At 40.8% G+C, this 16743-nt stretch overlaps 1 protein-coding gene across 1 annotated transcript in view; it reads right to left on the bottom strand.

Annotated features, from left to right (window-relative positions):
• The window catches only part of prkci (protein kinase C, iota), a 45875-nt gene that overhangs the window by 13674 nt on the left and 15458 nt on the right, over positions 1–16743 (bottom strand). Inside the window, exons 3-10 of the mRNA XM_085253499.1 lie at positions 14738–14827; positions 12449–12499; positions 11093–11178; positions 10405–10542; positions 10261–10315; positions 8217–8272; positions 7093–7269; positions 5271–5368 (exon numbers count right to left, since the gene is read on the bottom strand). Of these exons, the coding sequence (XP_085109625.1) occupies positions 5271–5368; positions 7093–7269; positions 8217–8272; positions 10261–10315; positions 10405–10542; positions 11093–11178; positions 12449–12499; positions 14738–14827 (751 nt within the window). The remainder of the gene's footprint in view (positions 1–5270; positions 5369–7092; positions 7270–8216; positions 8273–10260; positions 10316–10404; positions 10543–11092; positions 11179–12448; positions 12500–14737; positions 14828–16743) is intronic.

Here is a 16743-nt window from a genome sequence, read left to right as displayed (position 1 = left end):
CAGTCAAAATTCAGGGCCTCACAGTCCACCTGCAGGTTTGCACGAGTCTCCCATGAGTCTGCTGCTGCCTGAGGCTCTTTTAGCTCCTACCTGCACCACCAGACAGTTGGGTTATATGGTAGGGCCAAAATCCCTACCATATAACCCTGTATTTAAATTTGAAGTTAGTGAATAAGAGATTCCAACAATGACCAAAATTAACTGATTTTACTATAACTTAGCAGCCTGACTGATTTATACTTCAAACATATACATCCACCAACATTTCATAACTACACCGTAACCCGACCCGCGATACCTTTTTCGCCGCTGTTTTTTAATTTATCAGTGAGTGAATATTGATCGACACCTCAATATAAGGAGTAATAATTATAGCATTGATATAAAGGCTCACAAATGTCAGCAAATTCCTGGTGGGAGACAGATGAAACTACTGGAATGTAAGGGAATCAAAGGGGAATCTACAAAGAACTGAAAAAAAACTCGAGTGACAAAATCTGTCCACAACAAAGAGAGGCGACCCAGAAGGGAAAAAGTCCCAGCATTTTATTTGTTTACATCGTGGGTGTAACCGCACATATAACACCAGGACACGACCACAAGCTATTTAACACAGAACAGAGGAGCACAAACGTAAATGTCGGCAATGACGTTTGCCACTCATGCCGAAACTGTAGGTCCCACATAGATTCCCTGCAGAAGTCTAACCCAGGCCTTACACATGACCTAATAAAAATGCACTTAATAATTTTGTGTTGCTTGTGTTCTTTGTGCTCTCTTCGCTGCTTTGGGATTAAAGTATAATGAAACACAAGGGACTGTTTATGTGTTAGCTTCTAAAACCAATCTTTGTCATTTTAGTTACGTTTACTGTCACAAAACATGTTTTACCGCGACAGGGATTTTCCTATAACCTTAACCATGAACACGCTTCAATGACCTAAAAACAAGTGTTTTGTTTACATAGAAGTACCGTATTTTCACGACCATAAGGCGCACTTAAAAGTCTTAGATTTTCTTCAAAAAGTGCGGCGCGCCCTATAGCGCGGTGCGCCCTATGTGTTGTAAGGAGGACGTAGTAGAGAACACCATGAGAACGTTAAAGGGTGAAGTGTGGGCGTTGATCGTATATACCGGGACAATCGCACATACCTGTATAAAAGAACAGGTATGTGCATTATGCAGGACATCGTTGTTTTAACAACCCTGAAAATGGCAAAGAGACACGCTTACGAAGCACAGTTTAAACTGAAGGCCATCAGCTACGCGGAGGAACATGGAAATCGAGCAGCGGCGAGAGAATTTAAGATTAACGAATCGATGGTTCGCAAATGGAGGAAGCTGGAAAACAAGCTCCGGCAGGTCAAGAAAACGCAGCTGAGTTTCCGCGGACATAAGGCGAGGTGGCCCGAGTTGGAGGAAAGACTCGAGCGGTGGATCATCGAGCAAAGAGCGAGCGGGAGAAGCGTTTCGACGGTCACCATTCGGCTAAAAGCAGTTTCACTAGCTGAAGAGATGAACATTGAACATTTCCAAGGAGGTCCGTCTTGGTGCTTTCGTTTTATGAAACGGTGCCATTTTTCCATCCGGACCAGGACTACGGTAGCGCAGCAACTTCCAGCGGATTATAAGCTGGCCATCTTCCGCTCCTACTGCAGCAAACACATTGGCGACAAAAACATCCAGCCCAGCCACATCACAAACATGGACGAGGTCCCGCTCACTTTTGACATCCCGGTGAGTCACACTGTGGAGAAGAAGGGGACCAGCACGGTAGCGATACGCACAACGGGGTATGAAAAGTCTTCTTTTACTGTTGTGCTTGGCTGCCATGCTAATGGACAGAAACTGCCGCCTATGGTGATTTTTAAGCGAAAGACTTTGCCTAAAGAGAAGTTTCCAGCAGAAATCATCATTAAGGCAAATGAAAAGGGCTGGATGGATGAGGAAATGATGAAAGACTGGCTGAGGGAGGTGTATGTAAGGAGACCAGGTGGTTTTTTTCCACGCATCACCATCGCTGTTGATCTGTGACTCTATGCGTGCCCATCTCACAGCCGATGTGAAAAAACTTGTGAAGCAAATGAACTGTGAGCTTGCTGTCATTCCGGGAGGCCTGACAAAGGAACTCCAACCGCTGGACATCGGTGTGAACCGCCCGTTCAAAGTAAGGCTGCGAGCGGCCTGGGAGCGATGGATGACCGGTGGAGACCACAGTTTCACTAAGAGTGGAAGGCAGCGCCGGGCGAGTTACGCCACAATTTGCCAATGGATTGTAGATGCTTGGGCTAACATATCTGCTGGCACTGTTGTTCGAGCTTTCGCAAAAGCCGGCATCGTTTCCGAGGAGCCGCACGGCACGGAAAGTGACTCTGACGGTGAAGACAGTGAACCTGGCATGTTTGATGGAGATTTAGCGCAGCTGTTCAATTCAGACACAGAGGATGAGGACTTCGATGGGTTTGATTGATGATAAAAATGTGAGTACCAAACTCAGTTTTGCTCCTGCTTTATTTTTAAATACGCACACTTGTATGCTTGTGTGTTGTTGATGATGACGATTACCGGCAATAGAAATGTGAGTAAGGTACCGAATTCAGGTTTGCTCCCGCTTTATTTTTAAATACGCATACGGTACTTGTATGCGCCCTATGGTCCAGTGCGCCTTATGTGTGTGTTAAATACAGTAAGGGCACACATAACTGAGACTGCGCCTTTTAGCACAGTGCACCTTATGGTCGTGAAAATACGGTAATAATACCTCAACCACAGGAGCGGCATATTTAACTGTGTTGTTGTACAATGGTGTTTTGATGACCTCATCTGGGGTTTGGTACCTTGCCTAAAGATGCTTTCGAGTGGGCAGGAACTAGAGATGGACCGATCCGATATTACGTATCGGATCGGTCCGATACTGGCCTAAATTACTGGATCGGATATCGGAGAGAAATAAAAATGTAATCCGATCCATTAAATATCATGAAAGCACATGGCATAACTCGGCTCATAACCTTAGCAGTCGGAGCAGTATGCATCACGTGATAGAGCGGCTGTGGCGTGCGAGACCTGTCGGCGGTCTGGTTCAGCATTTGTAGCCTCGCTACCAACCCGGCATTTCATCTCCGAGAAAGTTATCCCAGAGAGAAGTAAAGCAAGTGTGTAAGTTCATCTCTGAATGTTTGTAAAGCATTCCAGCATTAAGCTTAACAACCGATATATGGAGCGACTGCCTCTTATTCTCTCTCTCCCCTGCTGCTACTTCAATCATGAAACTGCTTAATGATCAGCTGATCGGCTTTTCTGTCGCGACTCCGTCTCTCTTGTTTGTTTATCGCCCACTTTGCACCAGAAAGAGGAAACCAGCGGATAAACAACAGCAGCACGTTTAAGCTTGATAAGCTGTTGTTAGAATTTATTTAATATTACTTTGTACACCGCGATCTTTTTCTATGTAGCTGACAGCTGGTAACTGTGCAGGGGCGGATCTAGCAAAGTTTAGCCAGGGGGGCTGATAGGGCATTAACAGGGAAAAGGGGGGCACAAAGAAATACTTTTCTTTCTTATTCTCATTTAAAATGTCTAGCTTTTAATAAATAATTATCTGAATCTTGCACCCAAAGTTTTAATTTGATGTAAAATGAATAGAAGTCCATTACTGTATATAGTAACTATTAAGTCTAATATATATACCCTAGTAAGCTATAGTACTTTTTCCTTTGGGAAGGCACCATCTGTGCAGTCTGCAATTCTGTTGAAGAAAGATGTTGAATCCATTTAATATTTCTTGAAAAATAATTGATTTCTGTGCATTTTTTTCCACATTGCATCAAATTAAGGTTGATTACATCGATTAAGCATCATAAGGTGGAGCGTGAGGGGTGGTTTCCTTTTTTTTTTTTTTTTTGTTGCTGGGAGTTGGAACCCTATTAGTTAGGTTGCTTAGTATTTACGCTAAGTACTTTTTAAAATACCAAAATAAGGAGGATGGAGTAGGTTTAAGTTTTTTAGATTGATCAGTATTGCTGAATTATGAAATATTTTGGGTGCAGTGTATTTTTTACATACAGGTATAACAGAATAGCTTTAGTGTTTTTGTTTTTTTAAAACTTGAGTATGAACTTATACAAAATGCAGCAAGATATTAAAAAAACAGTTTTATTGATTAAAAAAAACACTATAATGGATTCATATCGGTATAGGCAGATATCCAAATTTATGGTATCGGTATCGGACATAAAAAAGTGGTATCGTGCCATCTCTAGTAGGAACCACCAACTTTATACTTGTAGAAGACAAGCCAAGTCTTGAACCCCAGGACCAATCACTCATTCACACAGCACTTTGAGCTAGCTCACATCCTGCAGCCACTGTAGAATCACCAGTTCACCTAACATGCTTGTCTTTGGGCTGCAGGAGGAAACGTATGCAGGCACAGGGATGCATTTATGTATTTACTCCAACATAGTTACTCACTGACTGTAACTTTACTTTTCTAGGGTGGGTGTTGTCCAGGTGTATTAACAAGGGTGCAAATTATTTACTAGTGAACAATCCCCTTCAGCCAACCAGGTAGCCCCAGCCCTTCCCTCTTGTGCATCCCTAAATTGATCAGGTTATGTTCATACCAATCCCCAAAAAGCCTAATCTTCAGAAATTCTAACGCCATCGTGGTGTAATGCTGCTGGTGACAGAAGTCCTGCAGAAAACTAGAACCTGCAGCCGTCCATTACGGCTGGTTCACCATGTTTGTCGTGGTGATGAGGAACTCAGTTGAAAGACAGCTGATTGTCCAACTCTTATGGGGATATTTAATGATATTTATTAATGTATTTAAGAAAGTGTGGTGTCCCTCTTTTTGCACCCTGACTCCAATACTGCCACAAGCACAGTGCAATTCTGCGAGAAGCCATGCAATGCATTTGTGAAGCTTTATTTAGAAAATTTAGAAATATGTAACTGTAGCAAGAAATCTGGGTCTTTAGATTCATTTCATTTGGGACGGTAAAATTTAAGGTATGGTATGCTCTGGATTTATATCCCACTGACTGCTTTCTCAATCATTTTGTTTGATAATCAGAAGAAAGAAAAACTGTAACTTAAAAATCTGAATAAATGACCAGAATAACCTGATTCAGGCAGCAGTCCCTCCTTAGACCTGTAAATTGGTGTAGCTCTTATATACAGAGGATTTTTCCAAAGCCTAGTGAAATAAATAAATTAATAATAATAATAATAATAATAATCACGACTCATGCAATAGCAAAGCTCACCTGCTTTCTGTCTGGAAACAGGAGTGAAGGCCGACCAGGAAGGGATGATTAGAGGCCTGCTCGAAGACATGCTTTTCTGTTTGAACCCAGTCGATGTCCTGGAACAAAAACACACAAAGAAACACCCAAATGTCAATCAAGGGATGTTTGTGACATAGTGCCCTTGAGCTAACTAAAAGCTGAATAAGCACAGGGCTCCATCGACCATCCTACAAAGCCTGAGAGTTACTTGTGTGTAAGGTGGACAGCGGTGGGGGAAAACGGCTGAGCCAGTAGAAGCGGGGGCTGGCCTCTATCGGTAGCTGGATGATAATATGTCTGGACACGGATGCTGCTCACGCTGACAGGGCAGGGACGGCACAACACTTTGCCATTGATCAAGAAGCACTTGTCAATCTGTCAATCACGCTAAGTGCGCCTAATCAAGGCTAACTACTCCCGCTGCCACCGGCTGTGCTGCTACATGTGTTCACGGAGATCAATTTTCCATGACGTGATGGTTTATCTGCACGTTCTTAGGCTGACAGATCTCTTCAAAGCCGCCAGTCTAACTCTGAGTATTAAGGGATACATAAGAGCGATGCTGGATCACATGACACCAATCAGCGTGTTAGCAATAACAGCTCCCATTGATTGTTCTAGTCATATTAATTAGACTGACAGGAGACTGATTGCTTAATTATTAATTAACCTCACAGAGCGAGTCCTGGCGTCTTGTCACACTGTATGGACTTTAGTGACAGTGGCACCATCCTCGCAGATATACAGCTTTAGACCTCTGGAGTTTGCTGGTCTGAATAAATCAAAAACAGTAAAATATCGAGTCAGTTGATTATCTATTAAAGAGTCAGTAAGAGAACATTAAAATCTCAAGTGATTAGTCAACTATTAATGATGTTTTGACTAAAAATAATTGCACCTATTTCGATAATTACTGGCATTCAAGGCCATTAAGAACAAAAAGCCACTTTGTGCTTGAAAATCCTTCCATGTGAGCATTAAAAACTGAAACACTCTGGATCTTGGACTTCTGAACAGTCAAAACAAACAAACTGAAGGTCCCACTTTAGTAAATTAAGAAACTTTGCTGTCAATTTCTTGTTTTTCAAACATTTTACTGTGTAAACAGTTAACCAAAGACAAAAAATAATGAGCAACTAAAACAAAAGATCATTAGCGGCAGCTGTTAAAACGGCCTTACTGCCTCCTCTTTACATACGCCTACACAGAAAGGAGCAAAAACACTGGTTCAAATAATCATTTTCCATGATGTTGTGTAAAAATGTGTTTCAAACCACTGCGTAGGACAACAAAAATCACCCATTTTGGTGGAAACTACACACTTTAAGAAGCCTTTATTATGAACTCATGCTCACCGTATGTGTAAGTAGATCGTGTGAGCCAAAAGCTCAGGCTTCAGATGCTCTAAATCCTAGTTCACCAACAGGTGGATTGCGGTCTAGATCAGGACATGGATCTATTACTAGATTCTGACGGGCCATCTCCATTTTACTCTGCCCACCTTTTCTCATATTTACGGTACAGTTCTGTTAATTTGAGACAAAGGATGATCTGAGGGAGTCTCGTATAGCATAAACCAAATATTTTGAACTGAATCATACAAAGCTATTCTAGCGACTCCAAAGAATAAAAATATGGATCTTAAAAAGAATATAATAGATCGCCCTTGATACACAAGTACAAAAATTTCATCAGATTTCATCCAGATTTCTTTGATTTCTTTCTTTTCCTTTATTAAAGGTGATTTTATGTCTGGTAAGCATGTCAGGCATCAGCAGTCTTTACACCTCTTCTGATTTACCTCGTCATCGTTGACCAGCTCCTTCTTGACGACCTTCATGGCATAGATGCGCTCAGTCTTTTTCAGCTGTACCAGCAGCACCTTGGCGTAGCTACCTCTGCCGATCACCCGCAGCAGGTCAAAGTCGGCCAGGCCCAGACTGGAAGTCGATTTCCCTGTGTCTCTGCTACTCCGTGCCTACGAGGTGCAATGTAAAAAATAAAAAGGTAAGGAACCCCAGTGATGGGGCCAAGCACAAAATACTATCGTAGCAAAAACATAATGAATTCAACTCTGAGCCGATTAATCACGCATCGTTTTGGCTCTGACTTTCTCAAGATAATTTTTTTCCACTGAACTATTGACAGAGCTGATGAGTTGGTTTGAGCACGAGTGTGATTTCCTTTGGGTGATTTTGTAAATGATATTAAAAAAGCTCCCAGCACCACTTTTAGGCAATAAATCTTAGTAATGACTTTCTTGTCTCGATTTAATACCATCATGCTGCTACCATTAGATCAGGCCCTGGCTGTATTATAGTCCTCCTTCTCTGTAAACATGACTCCCACCTTCACCGTTTCCTCGCCCGCCTTCTCTGCTCTCTTGTAATCTATCCTGTAGTGAACCGTTTCGACTACCTATCTATCTAACATCCCTTCACGTGACAACCCCATCCCCAGAGTCACACATGGAGCTGAAGATAAAAGAGGGCAGGCCGAATGATGTTATCTCAGTCTATCGGCGTCCAACTCAATTCAGTCTTTATCCATTTCCAGCTCTCCTGCCTCATCCAACAATCCTCCCTACCAACCTCCAAACTGCATCCCTGGCCATTAATCAGCCTCTGGTGTTAAGAGCTGTGATAAAAGGTTACTTTATTAGCTCTACCAAAGGAAATCAATACCAACACCACTACACGGGTGCCTACGTCTCCACGCTCTCTGCATCCAGCATGCACAGCAGGTGAAAGAAGGATCACCCAAATCCTCACAGATGAAAACCTGCTTCCAATTACAGATGATCTTTCTCCCTCTCACCCAAACAGCACCAATTTCTAAATATACATATATCCATCTAGTCAGCATGACAGGTTTGACAGATTATGAGTCACGTATCAAGAGCGTTTGAAAAGATTTCTCTCTCACCTCTTTTTCTTCTCCATCGTAAGTCAAGCTTTCTCTGGAGTCTTTATTCTGAGGGCCTGCAAAAGAGAGGGGAGGGGGGGGGGGGGGGGGGGAGTGACAGACAGAGTGACAGACAGACAGAAGGCGAGGGGGAGGCAGGAGAGGAAAAAGGAAAATGGGAGAGATGAGAGAAAATAGGTGAGAGACAGTCACACGCTTTGTTCACAGCTCTGCAGCACCAGAGCAATTTCTCTCTCCTTGGTTCGAAAAGAAAACAGCCAGTTTGTATTGACCCTTGTTTAGCAATACAACAAAACCAGACCATTTTGTGAATACATAAGTAGGAAAGTATGCCTTTACACCTTATAAATTATTTTAATGTTAATCAAGCCACAATATCAGTAAAGCAAGGACATCTGCACTTCAATAATGGCAAACTGAGCTTTAGGTGCCCCTCTAACAGCAAACAATGATCCTAACCTCTTTCAAAGTTCTCAACCACTCGACTGCACCTAAATCTGGAGCTGCTGGTAAGCTCCCAAAATCAGCTGATCAACGTGTAGTCCAGGTTTTCAAGCTCCTTGCTGAGTTTGGTGTTATCTAAACACTGGCAATAAAATAATGGGCACTCAAAATCAGTTCCACATTTTGTTCCTAATCCCCGGGATTACACATGGTGCGAGTCTGTGGCGTGTTTGATTTATGCTTCAGTGGGAAATTAAGATTAAAATTAACCTTCTGTAACGTTGGGTCAACTTAGCCCGCAACTATTGTGACTGACCTGCTCAGCATTGTTGATTTCTCCTGTTCATTTCACCGCAGTTTTTAAATTTATCAATGAAAGAAAAAAAAAATCATCACCCTAGTATAAAGAATAACCATGGCATCAATATAAAGACTCACAAAACTCAGCAAATTCCTAGAGGAAGACTGCTGAAACTATCAGGATTGATGTAAGAGAATGTACAAAGAATTAAATGAATGTATTTTCCCCCGGAAAAACCTGACTACCACAAAGAGTGGGGATCCAGGGAAAGCCCTAGTATTTTATTTGCCTAGCACCACATATAAAACACTGGGGACACACCCACACGATAAATAACATGCAATACACCAGTATGTGTAAATGCCGACGACGCCGGTCACTTACTAAGGCTACATCGTAGGCTCAACAAAGACTACACAGAACTCTAAATCAGGTCTTAGTCTGCATGAGGTCTTTTATTTTAAAAACAAAACCAAACTGACTTCCCCTCGTGCTAATTTGCACACAGGCTTAATCAAAAACTGACTCTGTGTACATCTTTCATGACGCAGAGCGGAAAGACATTTTTGGGATGCTTCTGAAATGCCCTGCAGTGCTTCTGGTGGAGTACAAGTGCTGTCTTAGGGTGTGTTGCTGCACCCACTGGAATACAGGGTGCTCTTACGGGACCACTGAACTGTGGTAAAAATAATAATTACTTTAAATCTAGTGAGTGTTAAGATTATTTATCACATACCTCAAATTCTGAAACAACAGGCATTTACTGTTTGGTAGTGTGCTTCAAACCTAGTCTCTACCTGAGCTAATACAGCCTGTGCGTGGGTGCATGTTCGTGCATGTGTGTGTTCGGGTGGTTGGGGATGGTAATGCTTTAAAAAATAAATAAATAAATAAAAAAAAATCTAAAGAAAAATTGTTTTATCTCAGCAGTCTTATTTTCAAAATTACTGCAAGTCGCAGCTGGAGCCGAAATTAAATTTCGGTTAATTGCAGAGCCCTACCATTGATGCATTAAATTAACATGATCACATTATAACATTTATAGTTTCATATTGCATCTCCACTCATAACCGAGTTGGGTGGATAGTGCTACTCTAACAGGCGCAACCTAACATAACCCAACTTAACCTGCCCAATGCCCAGCAGTGATGCCGTCAGTCATCGGTGATAACGCACGAACGCACTGTGGAGCCGTCTTACATAACTGAGCCTCTGAGGCTAATTTCACAGACTATATTATGTAAATTAACAGAGAAAACTGTGCTTTAAAACTTGAAATGATTTAAATGTGTGTGTTACCTGGTTGTTCATGTGGGTCTAGCTGACTCGGCTGTGTGCTGGGCATCATTGGATCCTACAGAATAACATCCATCATTAAAGTACAATCAGCACAGAGACAAACGTTCAGTGTGTATTTGATTAATTGATGGTAACAGATCTCACATGGATCATCGGTCTGCCGCACTCTACTGTCGCCAGTTTATGGCACTTCTTGTGAACCAGCAGCTTGCAGTTGATGCATTTGTAGCCTTGTCTTCCCAGACCCCAGATTCGGTCTGTACAGATGGCGCAGTGGGCTCGCTGCTCGGGTGGGCGAGAGGAGCAAAAATCATTATCATAATCAAGTACACAGAATAATCCAAAGAGTGGCACAGAGACAACAATGACTTCTGAAACATGAACGAGTCTGCTCGTCTAGAATCAACCCCCTTACTACTTTAAAATCACTGAGGTTTAAAACTTCCATTAAGCCACTGCAATATTTAGACACTAATGTACAAAACAGAAGGGAAATAAAGGATGTATCAAAAAGAATGACACAATTACATTGAAGATTGCAGTAATTTTAAAATACATGGTTGTGCTCAATGTGCCCCCCTCTGGACACTCGGCATACGTCCATATGATAGTCCAACCCGTCCCATACGTTTGCAAGCATGTCTGGAGTCACTGCTGTTGTTATGCTACCTACCAGCAACCACATGAAAGCTCCTCTAAACAGTATGTATTTCGATTGTTACTGATGAACTGCTGTTGAATTAAAGCATGTTAGATGATCGAAGAAAAAAAACCCAAAAACGTAAAAATAGGCATAGCAGTGCAGAGAACTACACAATTCATTACGTCTCACCCTGTTGAAGCGTTTGGCCTGAAAGGCGTGACCGCTGGCATAGTAAAGCTTTCTCCAGCGTCGAGCTCCACGGCGATATATCGACTCTGTGGAGGGAGGGGAGAAAAAAAAGCATCCAGCTTCACACGTGTGATCGGACAAAAATGTAAACTTTCTAAATTCACAACCATATTTGAAACACCACCATCACAACACTTTCTGCAACGTTTTGTGGATTTTCTGTGTAATCTTGTTTGTTGAAAAGTGCTAAAACTGTTTGAGTTAAAGTTTATAAATGTGGTTCGATACTCTCTCTTTGATTTTTAAAAAGGTAAAAACATTGAATTCATTTCTTGCATGTCAAGTCAAAGCTGTGAATCAATTGGCATCTCTTATGACTTTTAACCATCAATGTGTCTTTACTGGCTCTCCTGCATGAAATAAACTTCAGTGAATTTGAACCACATTATTCAGTGTGATTATTCCACTTCTTCACTCTGGAAAAAAGTGGCAGAGGCTCATTATGGCACATTCTGCGGTAGGACTACACCTATGAGAGGAACGTGTAGTCTGTCATGTCTCTTGGTGATGAAAAGGAAGGATTTTATGAGTGTATAATCACCTAATCTCACACAGTGACCATGGTAACAGACAAAAATATCATGTAGTGTGAGCCTGACACTGTCTCACAGCTTCATAGGCAGCCATTGAATCACATTGTTTGTAATGGAGGTGGATGTTTTTCTAAATTATAGAAAAACAGAGTGGCTCTGTGGTGTAGCAGTTAACCCATTTGCCTTACATGCAAAGCAGACTGGAAGGAGACACAAACCCAGCCTTAGAGGTCATAAGCTTTCTCCTTGTGCTGAGCCCAAGCTTGTATATATCGGAGGGTTATGGCATCCGGTATAAAATCTAAATCAAACCACCACAGGGATCATTCTGCTTTGGCTGAAAGTATCTTCATACAGTAAGGACATCCCATCTCCTGCACGCATGTATTGCTTTTAATTTTCAGTTATGTAACTGTTGTGCTGTATTTTCACTTGGATAAACCTACAGGCCTTTCACTGTACACCGAGGTTACTCAAACATGACTTCCTGTCCTCAGGAGACAATTTGTGCACACATCATATTCAAATGATAATTTATTTTCTGCAACTGTACTTCGTTTCTATGCTTTTACAAACTTCTGTTTCTCTGCACAGACTCGTTAAGCGTCCTTACTTGGACCCAGACATTGAACAGTCTCCATTACACCACTGTGCCGTTTTAAGGTTTCCTTGGTGTGTGATAGATTTGAAATACAAGTTAAATGCAGGATTGTTCAGCTGCTAAAAATGAGGTAAAAATAAAGAAAGAAAAGGTTCAACTCACTGTCTTCTCCCGGACAAGGCATGCCAGGTTTCTCTGGTATACAGGGGAACACTGGAAAGAAAAAGGATGACTAACTTTAGACAGTCTTAAAGTCAGACATTTCTATCATTGTCACGGTGAACCTGTAGCAAAAGGAAAACTTCTTTTCAGGTGTGTATGATGTGTATTTGTGTATGATACTACACAAACTGGGAAAAGACAATTTTTATCAAAGTCGACAGCAGAGACCGCTCGAGTTAGACTGGGGGCAGCGTGAGTCAGAGACGAGGCGTGGGCTACAGCCAAAGAGCTCGTTAACAAGCAGACCTGGTGGCCCCTCACGAAGCCCTCAGTTCCTCTCCTAAACATCCCCCTTCATGTCTCACTCATCCTCTTTCAGTCATCACACTTGAATCTGCTGCACTCTTGACCCGCCACCTCTGATTATATTAAATCTTTACATTATCCACAGCCCCAGGTTTTATACTGAAACACACACAGCCTGCCAATCAAATCTACCCACATATACAACCATCGCCCCTCAGCCTGGACTCATGAGGTTGTGTCTATGTCAAACAGATTAAGCTTAGATGGTAAACTAGCTGCGGGGCCCATAAACAGTCGTCAGCAGCAGAAGTAATGCTGTTTCACAGTTCAGCGGCACATTAAACATATGTTTGGATGCCTTTTTGTTGTATGCATTATTTAGCCATCTGTGATCAGACATAAGCAGAAATGTACATGATTACTGATGCATAAAAAGCAAAAAGAAAAGAAAGAAAGAAAGAAAACTACAAGCCACCGGACAGATGTTTAGGTTGACTTTTTGTTATGTCGGTTTTAAGCATTGCAGTTGCACTAGTAAATTTAATTAACATTATCACTTTACTGTCAAACACTGTCTGCAGTCAGGCATGCTCTGCTGGACAAACTATATGATTTCTTTTTCTTTATTATGTGCTGCAAAAAATAATAGTTCTCATAGAAATGTGTTGTAGCCATGACTACAGCCTGTTTGATATGGGATTTTTATTGCAGACACATAGATTTTTTCCTCAGAGATGCACTAAACAGATTTTTCTAACATTTGTTACGTGTTGTTATTTAAAAGTCCTTAAAATAGAAAATAGGATCATACACTTTAAAATTAATGTTATTTTATTATCACAACAAGTCATCGATTACTCATTTACGCTCCACCCAACTCTGCTTGCATGCTGGTTGTTTCCAACAGGGAAGGTGGAGATCGCAAACTACACAACATCAATACTCATAACATGGTTGACGGCCGTTTCTTCTGTCTCATTTTTACCTTTTACTTTAATTTTCCTTTTACTGGTTGTTACAAATGCCAATCTATCAGCAAATAGATCACATCGGCCGATGTGGTGGGTGGCTGGCTCTTCGAAGATCACCCCACCCAGCTCGAAAATAGGAAAGAATCTCAAACTCCAACACTGAAAATTAACAAATAATGAACACTGCTGCTTGTCAGAAGATGTTTGCAAGGCTTTTTTGTAAAAACGTGGGAGGTTTCTGTGAATTCATATCCAAAGACAACATAACTTGATATGGACCGGATAGTGTGTACTAGATCTTTGGCAAACGAATATTACACAGTAACTTATTGTGCAAAATCACTTTGTCAGTGTCTTTCACGTCCCATGGTCTATTTTGATGTTTTTATATCTAAATCGTTAAAAACTCTGAAATGCTAAAAAGGAAAAAAAAATGATATTGCTTGCAGATAAGTGAGTAAAGCAAGGAAATGTTTTTCATTCTGACAAGAAAAAAATCTAAATATATTAGGATCTATTATTGCAGTGAACACAGGCTCACAATAAAAAAAGGTAATTCTGTTCTAATTCTGTTGTCTTGTGCCTAAAGTGCTTGTAATTATAAACTAAAAACAACATTAAGGACTGACGCTTTTCACTCTGTAAAAGCAGGAGAGCCTGATTATGAAGGAGGACATTAACTACTAATAAGTCAAACTGTGGCAGTCTGTGTTGGTACTGGCTGTCAGCCACGATCCAGGCCTGAGGGCTGTTCTACTGTAGCTTAATGACCAGAAATGGAACAAACAGTAATGCTGCCAGTTTGGCTTGTTATAAAAAAGCCCAACAGGGAGGTGAGTAGACCACTGGGAAAGCAAAGAGTCAACAATAACAGGCTTTTCTTAGAGTTATTACAGAACTGGTCTGAATTAACATATTTCTAACAGCAGCATACAGGAACACGCGCTGAAAGTGTAGATGTAGCCGAAAAAAAGAGAAAAAAAGGACTTGTGTGAAAAGCAGAAAGGCTCACCATGGATAATGAGCTCCGAGTCTTTGTTGAGTTCATAGAGACGCAGAGCTTCCTCCAGTTCCAGTTGCGACGATACAGTGCAGGGGTCACCTAGCAGCGGAGGAGAGACCAGATGTCATTCACCACATTTACATGAACACAAGAAACCAAAGTTACTGGGAGTAATCACACGTGGGAGGACAATAGAATATTTTTACTTCCTTTGCAGTAAAACTACTTGCAGAAAGAAAAACAACATTTATTAAGTTTCAATGAGCTTCCTCTTTAGAAAGAAAGAAAAATAAAAATTATGGTGTAGAGTACATAATGTACACCTTTTTTTCCTATGTTTCTAGAATAGATACTAGCAATAGAGATTAGAAACACAGAGACACATAAAGCCAATCTCAATCTCCCAAGCCATCAAAAAGGTTTTTGTAGATTTTGCACATTTAAGTGGATTTCTTTTTCTAATTTTACAAAATAACCCTGCTATAGTCTGGCAGGGAGTAAATCTGGTGTTTTATTAAGAGACAAAAATGTTTATGAAGGGGCAAAAATTAGCACATTTGTCTCATCACAATGATCTTGTTTTAATAATTAGTGGAAGCCAAAATTGTTACTGGAATTTAATTAGTTAATAGGTGTGTCTGAACGCCCCCTCTCCTTTGTTCTTTCAAAAATATCAGCATTTCATTTTCTAGATGCAAATATTAAAGCCTGCTTAGAAATATAAAAAGGAAACCACGGCATTTAAGATGTGGCCGTAGGAAAATCCACAAAGTGGATGCTAATTTTTTTACATAGAACAACAAGGGAAGCAGCTGCAAAGGACAATTAAGAGGTAGGTAAACTGTATTTCCAGTAAACGGTGCAAAAGGCTGTAAGAGTTAAAGGGGAACGAAACAGCGGGGCAGTTTGACATTTAAAATACAAAAAAATTCACTCTAATCGTAGGTGTGATACAAAACGCAACACATGAACTTTTAAGTAAACACTGAAAGTGTGTGGGTGTGAGCAGACGTCGATGATGCTATTTCGAACATTTTTATTTTTAATTGTACATGCCTATTTGTGCAGTGATCAATAATTAAAATGCCACTCAAACACAGATCTAATTACTTCCTCATCATTTACAGGAAAAGTCCAGGGTCACTCGTGAGGAGGCTGGGCAAGGCGACGCTCAATTCTGCTCTTACCGCTCGACCCGACCGATCACCATAAAATTTTTTTTTTTTTTTTTTTAAATGCTGATAGTATAAATAGCACAGGAATGGAAACTATGACACATTGTGCAAATGTAAAATGATACAAACTGCTGGAGGTGGATGTTGAATTAGTGGGTGGACTGCAGCAACTATTGTGTCAAAGGTAAACGTGACAGTCTGGTTTAATCAGTACAGACAAAGTTTTGGTTTCAGGAAGAGGACAGAAGTTATGCTTTGTTTATCAGGTTTATTATGGGGTTGTTGTTTTTTTAAATGGGTTCATCAGGTTTATCATGTTTCCTGAAAATTTCAACTAATCTGGGCTTTAAAACATAGTGAAGAATTTTCTGCTTTTCAAGTTCATGGACAAAAAGGTGACGTATTAAAATGCTTTGTGATATTGAAAGATTTAATTGTTTAAGCTTATTCAAGCATGTCTTGTACAGTGTATGTAAGGAGCGCCCTTGATATTTATGGCTGCAATTAAAATATTTTCATTACTGCTTCACTGGATTGACAAATGAGTCATTTGTTATAAACACAATTTCCCAAAGCCCAAAATGATTTATTCAGGTTGCTGGCTCTCAACTCTTTATCTCAAGATCAGCCTACTGGCTTAAGTGTAATTGTTAAGAAGCCATTTTTGTGTTTACAAGAAAAGCCACCTACATACAGAAGTCACCTTAACTTCTGAAGCCCACTAGGAGCAACCCTTGGCGTTCTTTTCTGAACTGAGACGTTTTTATCATATTTCAGGTAGGTCTGGGTGATATATCCAATATACACGATGTATCGCAAGTTTTTCACGTACAATGGTGA

The sequence above is a fragment of the Mchenga conophoros genome, linkage group LG18, assembly GCF_057382185.1.
Source record: "Mchenga conophoros isolate Kocher_MC1m ecotype Shallow Benthic linkage group LG18, M_conophoros_male_GT1.1, whole genome shotgun sequence".
NCBI lineage: Eukaryota > Metazoa > Chordata > Actinopteri > Cichliformes > Cichlidae > Mchenga > Mchenga conophoros.
This window is presented reverse-complemented; position numbering and strand designations above follow the sequence as displayed.